The following is an 11020-nucleotide window of genomic DNA, read 5'->3' on the forward strand; positions in this document are numbered from 1 at the left end:
CAATAAGCAATTAATTTCTGTTAAGCACTTGTAGCTTTTTATCTTTGAGAACAAAAAGACCCATTCAGAAATTTAATCACATTTTAGCTGTAATTAAGACATTAATATTTTTCTAATATAATTCAAAATAGTGCTTCTCATTTAGCTTTATATAATTTCAGAGACTTCCTGTGGGTTTTTTTTTCCAAAACAGAAATGTAAGAGGATTTCCAGTCTGCTACGCCATGATTAACAGTGGTTGTTGTTTTATTCCTACCAAACTGGCTTAATTTGTGGTTTGTTTTTTTTTTTACCCTGAACTGCTTAAGCTTGTAACCTTTGTTAGCCTGGACACTGTACAAAAACTTAACTGCAGTTTTGAGAAGCACACCACTTCATAAAACGCGTGCTTGTGATAAAAGGGCAACAACTGGAATTCAGCTTTAAAAACCTTCTTCTAGTGGTTTTAGAACAGGTAGGATTGTGCTCTGTAGCCTCCTGAAGCAGGAGGTCCCATTCATATCCTCGCCGTCTGCCCAAGGTTTGTGCGGCACACGTAGGTGCTACAGAGAGCCCTCTCTACCGCAGTGGAGTTTGCCTCAGAGTGGAAGAAATAAGCGAGGGGGAAACCAGTACAAACCTAATACTGATGGTTGACAGTATCTTTCTTGGTGCTTGTGGGCATCTGTGCACAAAATCACGATTCAGAGAACAAATTCTCAAAGGTGTTTTAGAGGTAGCTTTTGTTAAGTTAGCAGTGGTGAGGTTTTTTTAATCAATTTTTAAAGAGTAACTGCGACTGAATTTATCCACACATACTCCTCTCCGTAGCCAAGGTTTTCATGTAACCTAAAACATACTTGTAACAGCGGCTGCAACAATTGTTTGTTCCCATGCTCTTCATATCCTGTGAATATAAAGAACAAAGAGGCGATTTTCTCAAAGTACAAAGAAAAGACAATAGCACATGCATGCTATTTTACATCAGTGCCTTTTTCTTCAACGGTTTTAAAATTGCTACAGCTTTTTCGCACCCAGTAAAGTGGCTAACGTTGATTTTTAGTAAGAAAAGAAAATATTTTCAAATTACCCAATGCAAGTTTTCCTCAAGTAATAAATTTTTTGTATTGCACGCGGGAACCTTAATGCTAAGAGCCACGCTACATTAATCTTGAATGAGAGAAATACCGAACAGTAAGAAAAACACAGGCAGGGCCTTCCCCACCGAAAAGCTGACAGGGTTTTGTAAATTGAAGGGTGACGACTCCGGAAAACGCGCCGGGAGCGGGGGAGCACCCGCCGCAGGCTGCCCGGCCCTCACACCAACGGCCGCCCAACAGCCGCGGAGGCAGCGCGCATGCGCCGGGGGGCGGGACCAGCGCCGCGTCGCCGGCTCCAGGGGCGGGGCGAGCCGCCGTGGGCTCCATCGATTATTCGAAGTGCGACTACTGCTGCTTGGCCGCTGCCAGTCCAGAGCGATCGACTGCCGCAGCGGTCCCCCCCTCTCGCTGCCCCGGAGCCCGCGCCGCTGTCGGGGGAAGGAGGATGGTGAGGGGCGGTCGGGCCGGGTCGGGCCGGGGCTGGGCGTCCCCGCGCCCCCTGCCCGGGCCGCGGGGCGAGCGCGGGGGGAACGGGGAGGGCGAGAAGGAGGGAGCGGGACCGTGAGTAAGCAGTTCCCGGGCCATGCGGGGCCGTGCTCAGGCCTGGTCCTCGCTGCCGGGGCCCGGGGCTGCCCGGGGAAGGGGGAGGCCGCGCTCCCCTCGGCGGGGCCCGGGGAGGGAGCGGGGCGCAGCGGCCCGGCGTGACGGTGCAGAGAGGTGGGCTACGGCTGCCCGGCTGCCCGCGTAAAGAACACGACCAGAATTTCATTTAGGAGTGCTCTTTCTGCCTGCTCGTTAGTTACACTGATGGATTTTACTTTGTTCTTTCTAGTTCCGCAACCAGTATGACAACGATGTCACAGTTTGGAGCCCGCAGGTAAAATCTGTGTAAGCTTGCTAACTGGGTTTTTACTTGCTTTTGGGTTTGCCTTCCCTTTTGCAGCAGCGGTGTCACAATGCTGTAAGTTGTGTGCAGGTGCTTAGGGCTTACTGCAGTCTGATGCCGTGCTTTGCAGGCGGTAGGTTTCTGGAAAGCCATTAGCACATCTTCTGGTGTTTGAACCCGAGTGATGCTTAGGTGGGCCCTGGTACCTCGAAATCCTTCAGGCAGTTTTCTGAATGTACCTGTGGGGTAGAAAATAGATGCTATCAACATTGGGGGTTGGACTAGATGGTCTTTAAAGGTCCCTTTCAACCCAAACCCATCCTATGAAAGGTTTACAGACCTATAATAAAACATCGGTAAGGAAGGTATCAAAAAGCATGAAGCTGAGCTTAAATCTCTGCAATGTTAGGCTACTGCTGGGTCATTTTCTCTCTTATTCACTAGCTAATATTGGAAAGGAGTTATTTAGTTTACAATTGGGAAGAACTTTTTTTTTTTTATTAAGAGCTTTACTGTATTCAAATTGTACAGAACAAAATTAAATTATTAAAAGTTAGTATTTAGTGCTTAAGTAAGAATATGCTGACTTCTCCAAGTGTGACATAACAGCATCTATTTCTCTTTTTGTGCACAAAATTTTTACTACCTTGTAAGCCCCTATTTGAATGTCTGTACCCATATGGTAATCTGAGATGCTGATTTCTGTAGTATGAATTCATAGATCTTAGTTTTCTAAATTGAAATGGTTGCAAACATTGCTGTTAAATAAATTTCATGTATAACGCTTATAACATTGAGAGCTAGAATATGGCAGTGATTAAATGCCATATCATTTTGTAATGCAGTTTACGTTGTGCTGCAGTTATGAAGTCTGTGCAGCTGTGCGTCCCTGGTTTCTCGTGTTGCGGAATGTTAGGGAGGCTTCATGCAATCTCTGTACTTAAGATTGTATTGAGATTTGCACTTGAATTTAAAATTTTATTACCTCTGCATCAGTTTCACATTGCATATTTTTAATAAAAACATACACTGTGTGTTCTAAAACATATGCGGGTTGTGTTGACTTCAAAATAAATATTCTAGAATTTGAAAAGCAAGTGTCAGTTCAGGTGTTTAATGTTGCCTCTTCTCTCGGTATGGACATTTTAAGATAGGACACTTACAGAAAATCAGTGTCTTGAAAATTGACTTGTTTCTAGAATTAGCAAAACTAAAGATTTATTTTAAATGCAAATAGCAAATTGTATTAGTGTAAAGTTAATATATTGTTGGTTTGTATTACTACTGAAAATCTTCATCATGTAGTAGTATCGTTTAAAAGATACATTTTTCAACATGCATGGTAACAGAGCAAGTTTCGTAATTTCCGCCCTATATGAAGACAACCTTGACTATTTGACTGTTCTTTAGTCAATAGCAGGATAGCTTTAGATGACTTTGAACTGTTTTCATCCTTATTAATGACTGTGTTTCTTTGGCAGATTCTGTATCAGAAACTTTAATTTTCAATTTTTTAATCTATCTGTTACTTTAAAAGTTACTTTAAAAACTGTAACATTCTCTTGAGACTTAGTAGATATTGTGAAGTCATCAACAATGCTAATTTCTGTCTTTTTTAATAACTTGCCTTAAAATATGAATAGTGTTGATATCTTTTATAAAAAAGACATTTAAAATTGCTACTCTGCTGCAGTTACTGCTCCATACATTCCTGTAGGTGAGGCAGTGATATGATGCCATAATAATTCTTGGCATTGTTACTACAGGAGGAGAGAGTAATAAAATTTTATTGGGCGATGTTTTCAAATACTGTTGTGAAGAAAAGGAAATACAAGATTAAAGGCTAGAAGAGGTTTCACACTTTTGCAGCCTTTCAAGTCATTCATGAGAGTTGATAAATACATGTTGGACAGGTCACAGTGATTCCGTACTGCTCTTGGGCAGAAAATATCCTATGTTATTGAAATTCTGTTTAGAACTTAGTGAATGAAATGGAACATTAGGGTATTTTAAGCATCTAGTGAACCTCTAGACAAATCAAATCAAAAGCCTTTAAAAAAAAGAAAGTAATAATGCTTTACGAACAATGGGACTAATAGAAGGTGTTTTCCTGTAGTTTATCCCCAGTACATTCCACTGTAATAGCTACTACATTCCACTACATCACAACTGGTAGGAGGCAACTGTGTGCTGCAGTTATTAATTCCAATACTTGCACAGTAGCAGCGAACAAGCTAACTACTTGGCATAGGCTGCTCAACCAGAGTGCAGAAAATTAGCTACTTTGCCCTCAGTGATTGCAAATAAAAGGATATTGTCTCATTTTCCTGCAAAGCTCCTGGCTGCCTTTGCAGAGTTTGTGAGGACTCAATTGTATTTGAGACCTCTACTCCTCTTTCAGACTTCACTGCAGTTGACTAATAACTTGTTCAGAAGTTATTGGGGAATGGATGGTGAGACACAACAATTGCATAAGACTCATTTCTTCAGGAAACTCGATTAAAAGTTAAGCGTCCAACTTCGGTTGGAAGTTCCATCTTTGAATCACATTATGTCAAATAGTGATTCGTCTGAAGACAGTGACAAAAGTCTTGCATTCTAATAATGTCAGGATTGTTCATCTTTTCTTTTCTAGCTTTCCTTTTTTCTTTGTATGCAGTAGTGAGTAGCTTTGAGATGGCCAGGTTTATGTGGGTTAATGGTGAGGCATTTACAAAAGATTATTGAGGAAGTCTATTGATTGTAGGCTTAAACTGTGTTATGTAGTCAGTGTACCTGTTGGAGTGAGGGAATCAAAGGTCTGAAAATCAAGAACCATTGAAAATTGATACAGAGGATTAATTTTAGAATTATTAACTCTGATTTTTTTTTTTTTTCCTGTAGGGCCGAATTCATCAAATAGAATATGCCATGGAAGCTGTGAAACAAGGTTCAGCTACTGTGGGGCTGAAATCGAAAACGCATGCTGTTCTGGTTGCTCTAAAGGTAACTTCAAAACAGTGCTCTTGGGACAATAATGTTAGTAGAAAAGTTTTGGTTTGTCAAATTAGTTTTGCACAGTCTGAAGTTTGACGTGTGATGTAAATGCAATCACAGTTTCCTATTGCTTGAGTACCAGTATAAAACTATAAATACTTTCGGTACCTATGCAAAGCAGATTTTCACAAAATGATGAAGGAAACAAATTAAAGACTTTTTACCTCTAAAAGTTGTGTTCCTTTTTTTTTTCTCTTTTCTCCTGTAGTTATTAAGAAGTAAAACTATTTCTTTTCCCAAAGCTTGAGTGTCTGTTTTTTCTTTCTGACAGTCCCCTGCTGAAGTGGAATTAGATTTTTCTTGCCTTCTGTTGCAAATTTGTAATTTTTTTAAAGTTTTTTTATTGTTTCATGATCATATTTAGTTCTTGCTATAAATGTTAGCAGATTTCTCCACAGTGCTTGGCAAACTCTTCAGACTGCCACATAGTTTTCTCCTTTTATGCACAGAGAGCACAGTCTGAGCTGGCAGCTCATCAGAAAAAAATCCTGTACGTTGACAACCATATTGGTATATCAATTGCTGGACTTACTGCTGATGCAAGACTCTTATGGTGAGTATCTGGGTTGTTGACATACACAGTTCTGCAATAATGAGGGAAAGTTCAGTTGTAGACTATTGCGAATGAAATTTTATGATCAGCTAAGGATTAGTCTTGAGTTACTGCTCTGTTGTACTATGCCAAAGACCTCAGCATGAAATTCTGGCAGATTTTTAACTAGTTGGCAGAAATCTCATTTGTTTTGCCCAGAATTTTGCTCTTTGGTTTTGTTACTCATGAGACAGTCCTGTCTGGCTTCCTCAGTGTGATGGGGTTTCCACGCAGTCTGGGAAACTGCATCACTTATTTCCCTTTAGCAGCTGCTTCTGTGTATACACATTGAAGAAAGTTATTAAAAAGATACACCACTATGCGTGTCATCTTCAGAGGGGCTTGCTTTTTACCTGTTGGCCACATAGTTTCATCGCATGAGGTAAATGTACACAAAAGGAGGAGCATTGCTCAGTTTGGTAGGACATTTTAGTTGCTTTAATGTTACAAAGAAATGTTGGCATTTAACTGTGGCTTTTTTCCAGATGATCTGTCTGTTGCCTGCATGAACTTCTACCTTCTTTGCATTTGTATGGCTGAAATAATAAAATACTCTTTCGAGCCTGTGGTCAGCTTTCTAAATAACAATTATAGGTCATGATAAAATGGCCTTATGTAATGCCTTTGACCCCTTTTCTCAACAAGCAGAGCTGAAACAAGAATATGCTTGCCATAACAGATTAGTATTGTGGCAAAAACTCATTGTGACTTTCATCTATGCATTTGTTTGACTTTTTTTTTTTTTTTTTCCTTTTTTCCTCCTAGCAATTTCATGCGTCAGGAGTGTCTGGATTCTAGATTTGTGTTTGATAGACCTCTTCCAGTTTCTCGCCTAGTGTCACTAATTGGAAGCAGTATCCTTTTTTTTTTAACACTTGTAACACTTCTATAGCTTTTTAGTTGTTCTTAAAATGATTTTCATATATCACAGCTTGAAAGTCGTATTAAATTTAAAAAGTTAATTCAAAGTTAATTTTTCTTTATTCACATTACTTGAATATTCTTTCAGAGAGTATCCCATAATATGCACTTAACTGGTAGAGAATCAATAAAGTGCTGTGTGACATTTAACATAGCACTGTTTTTCCGTCATGCAGGCCCATGCCTTTGAAGGTGGGAGAGGAAAGATGACTGCAGTGTTCAGAATATGATTTACTGGATTGCAGCCGCTCACTCACATATTATTTTTTTCTGTGGCAACTTCTCTCTCTGCCTGGAACACAGCAGAAGCCTTGTATTCTGTCAGGTGCCTAGAAAAAGTTCAAAGAGATAAGAAATTAAATGAAGCTGTGCAGCATCGTATTACTTGGTTGAATGCACCACCCAGTTATTTCAGGAAAGCTAATTGTTACATTTTCTTTTAGTGAAAAAGAAGTTGGTATCCCAATTAAGTTGTGAGGTTTGTTTCTTTTGAACATAATCTTCACTCCCGCAAAAAGGTTTGCGAAGACTATAATGATTTTGGTGCACCTCTGTTTGGCTTAGGAAAATTAACATCTTATTTTGAGATTGTTTCCTTAGTTTACTTAAGAAACCCAGATACCAACGCAGCGTTATGGCAGAAGACCGTATGGTGTAGGACTGCTTATTGCAGGTTATGATGTAAGTAAGCTGCGCTAGTTACTGTTGGTTTAAAAGAAAATGTGCTTAATGTAATTTTATACAACAGACAGACAATAAGAGGGGAAGATGGAAGAGGCAAACTCGTCAAAATTCTCTGAATAAGGAAGTAATTTTCTGTATCTTATCCTAAAGCATAGCTTTTAAAAATGTTAATTAATAGCTAATCCTACCTACACTTATGAGGTATACACTTGCAAAAATGGAAACCTAATTACTTTAAAGTGCAAAATGAGTTACTGCAAAAATCAGATTTGCTTGTGTTTTAAGGGATCAAAATGTTGATCCCACGATGACAGTAATTATTTTACTATTAATTGTGGATCTTTAAAAACTATTTTAAATACTTTTTATTAAAAAAAATTGATGTGGAAATCATCACTGGGCTCTCTCTTACTTGTTTAGCAACAACAGTTCGCTTAATGCAGCGCATGCAGAATCTCTGACCTCAAGATTTTTGACATGAGGAAAGTTGAAGGAAACTTGTCTTGCCTGAAATCTTGCACGGCATGGTTAAGTCTACAGCAAGTTTTTACTTTTGTGCAGATAAGACAGAATATGTGTAAAATATCTTCTGCAAGCGATGAAGTAGGAAGCGTACATAAGCACAGTACAGTTTATGGAACAGAAAGAAACATTTTTGGTGGCAGCTGTCCTGCCCACATAAAAACCTACATATATGTGCACACATATAAGCTATGTGATGTACCATGAAGCAAAACTGGTTTAGAAAATACTGTGTTCCAGCAGCAGACTCTATATGAATTTATACATTTGTTTTACATTCTGTGAGGTCTTTTCTCTCTTTGTAGGATATGGGTCCTCACATCTTCCAGACTTGTCCCTCTGCAAACTATTTTGACTGCAAAGCAATGTCCATTGGTGCTCGTTCACAGTCAGCACGAACTTATTTGGAGAGACACATGGCTGAATTTATTGACTGTGAGTAATGAAACCTTGTCTATTTAACGGTACGCATCAATTAAGCTGTTTGCAAAAGAACAGAACAATAGCAGGAAACATTTAGTAAGATAGGAAGACAAATTTTGGGAGCCAAGTTTGCCATGTCAACCTGCATGAAGACAATTTTGTAGAGAAGAGGTTACAAATCTTCATGTCTAACATCTGGATGCTTATTACATCTAATGAAAAGAGAAGTTATGCTCAGAGGAAAAAAAAAATAAAAGGCCTCTGCCCTGTTTAACCCAGGGAAAGAACAAATCTTTCCATATCAGAGTAGGGATAGTGTGTCAGGGCAAGTATTTAGGTGGTGCATTTAAAATGATGGATTTCTTTTTATATGAAACGGTGATGAGGAGGCTACTGAATGGCTGCTTGGGGAAAAAATAGTGTGATTATCACGGCATGTGAGGCAAGGCAGATGCCAAAATCAGATGCATTTGACCACAAATGTAGGGACGGGATGGTTTCTCGAGGCATACTTTTATAACCAGCTCTGTGACATCAGTACCAGACATATCGAAGGAGTTCTGGAAGTCAAGCTGATTTTCTAGTTGTCAGCTGCGAATGGGAAGAAGAGGAAATGAGTGTCTAGAGACAATACGATAAATTTTGTAAATGTCTTTCTGATTTCATTTTAAGGTAATCTAAATGAGCTAGTTAAACATGGACTGCGTGCCCTGAGGGAGACTCTTCCTGCTGAACAGGATCTGACCACCAAGGTAAATACTAGGTTTTCTTAACAAGAAATTTCAGTGCTACTGTTATTAGAAATTACTGTGACAAAATTCATGTGAAGTATGGCTGGCACTGGAATTTGGAAGCTGAATACTGGTAGATAATATGATCTTCATCTCATTTCGCCAGTTTATCTACAGTTTACTTAATTACCTCGGATTTAATTTTCTTAACAAAAATTATACTTTCTCTAAGTAAGACATTGTTTGCCTGGTTGCTTCATTCCATTTTAAACTTTGATCAGTCTTTAAGATACATTACATAAAACTAGAATCACAACTTTGCATTGTAAGCACAATCAGTGATTCACCTGGGAGGTGAGGAAAGGTAATGCACAGTTGATGGAGTATCCAGCATCAAAAAGTTGCTGAAACTTCTGACAATGAATTGAGGAACTGGTGAACAAGAAAATTCTAAGGATATCCACTAGTCGATGTTCTGCTTGTGGCTGATCTGCCCTTTTCCATATTTGATATTTTTTTTATTCTTAGCCCACATTGGTTTTTAGAACTCTTAAAATAATGAAAATACAAAATAAGATTAAAATAAGTGGTTTTAAAAAATTATGCATGTTATTAAAAAGAAAACAAACAATGAAAGAAATTGAAGTCCTTGAAAAGTGATTTCTTCTTACAAGATTTTGAAACATAATAGGTTTTGTTGGGAGTAAATCTGCCTGCCTTCCCTTTTCTAGTACAATCTACCAAAGAGGGCGTTTCTTGAAATTTCCGTTTTTCCTTCAGTAGACACAAACAGCACAATGAGTCTCTTTATCACGGGAGGAAACTTCCATTTGTGTCGCAGGCGAAAGCTGTAAAGCTACAGAGTTATTAGCAGAAAAAATGCTTCTCACTTCTTTCAAAACTTTGCTTGACAGAATGTTTCCATTGGAATTGTTGGCAAAGACATGGAGTTTACCATCTATGATGATGATGATGTAGCACCATTCCTAGAAGGTCTTGAGGAGAGACCACAGAGAAAGGTATGTGTGTTAGAAATAAACAGGCTTTGTTGAAAGACAACATTTCGTGATACATCACCTATCTCGCATTTATGTTTATGACATTTAACCCTCTCTACCATTATCGTAGCATTTTAGGGGTGTGATTTTAAAATCTGAATTTACTACATGAAAATCATATAATCTTGGCTGGAGTCTAAGATGCATATTAAATCAATTTACGTTGAATTGGTCATGGGCCTTTCCAAAGTAATCTTTCCTCATCTATGATCAAATCCTGGTTTTCATTTTTTTGCAACAGAAGTGGCTACGTATGTTTCTCATGCCTGCCCCAAGAGCCACTCTTAGTCTCCTAATGCCCAGCTCTGTCCTGCTCCATGCTTAATTTAGATAACACTTTGGATAAGCTCTTTGCTGACATGGGCTGCATTGATGCACTCATGATGCTCAATCCAGGATAAAGCTGATTTGTCAAGTGTGTTTTCTACCCTTCTATAATATTTTTTTTTTTATTCTCTCTTTAAGCCTGCTCCACCTGCTGATGAACCTGCAGAAAAGGCAGAGGAGCCCATGGAGCACTAGTTGGTGGATGAGTTCCTCTGCGTTAATGTATGTCTAGTTATACAGGAACGTTTATCCATTTGCTGGTAACTTTATCCTCACCTTATATGCGTTTTCTGCTGATACGTTCTGAGGATTACTCTTAAAAAAAGAAAGAAACCAACCCACCTATCCTTAAAAGGTAGACAGGAGGCCATAATTGGGTGTATTTTCTTTGACAAGAAAGGTGTAATCATTTTCTAAATAGTACATGATAACTGTTTTTTAATGAAAAGCATACTGTCTTTAACTTGTAAGGACAAGTGGAAATAAATCACTTTCTTGGAATCTGCTGCGGGTTTGGTTTTTTTAAAATCTGAACAAACAAGGATTCACATGTTTCTGTCATATCAAGGTGCCATCGTGTATTTGACCATTTACTTACTGTGTATAAATGCGGTGCTCTTGGCAACTGTTGAGCTGAGGAGAGTTTAAGATGCCTACAAAACTGTGAAATAGTTGTGGAACAAACGGCATGCAGCGTGTTGCCCCACGTTGTCTTGTCCTCCCAAACTCAACTTGGAAAGACATTTCTGGCTTTGAGCACT

The 11020-nt window shown here is 38.9% G+C and overlaps 1 protein-coding gene across 1 annotated transcript; it reads left to right on the forward strand.

Annotated features, from left to right (window-relative positions):
- The first annotated feature begins 1449 nt into the window (after positions 1-1449).
- PSMA1 (proteasome 20S subunit alpha 1) lies at positions 1450-10791 on the forward strand. The gene is made up of 10 exons (XM_074148634.1): positions 1450-1527; positions 1912-1956; positions 4849-4950; positions 5451-5554; positions 6359-6447; positions 7125-7195; positions 8026-8155; positions 8816-8895; positions 9789-9893; positions 10398-10791. Exons 1-10 carry the CDS (start codon positions 1525-1527, stop codon positions 10452-10454), a joined length of 786 nt encoding a protein of 261 aa, XP_074004735.1. The 5' UTR covers positions 1450-1524; the 3' UTR covers positions 10455-10791.
- The last annotated feature ends 229 nt before the right edge of the window (positions 10792-11020 follow it).

Source organism: Numenius arquata, chromosome 6 (assembly GCF_964106895.1).
Source record: "Numenius arquata chromosome 6, bNumArq3.hap1.1, whole genome shotgun sequence".
Classification (NCBI taxonomy): Eukaryota; Metazoa; Chordata; class Aves; order Charadriiformes; family Scolopacidae; genus Numenius; species Numenius arquata.

What these genes read in the sequence shown, in the direction of transcription:
- PSMA1 (XM_074148634.1), top strand. An exon ending in GCTGATGCAAGACTCTTATG is followed by an intron (nt 5,555 to 6,358) that starts GTGAGTATCTGG and finishes TTTTCCTCCTAG; the next exon opens with CAATTTCATGCGTCAGGAGT. An exon ending in AGGAGAGACCACAGAGAAAG is followed by an intron (nt 9,894 to 10,397) that starts GTATGTGTGTTA and finishes TCTCTCTTTAAG; the next exon opens with CCTGCTCCACCTGCTGATGA.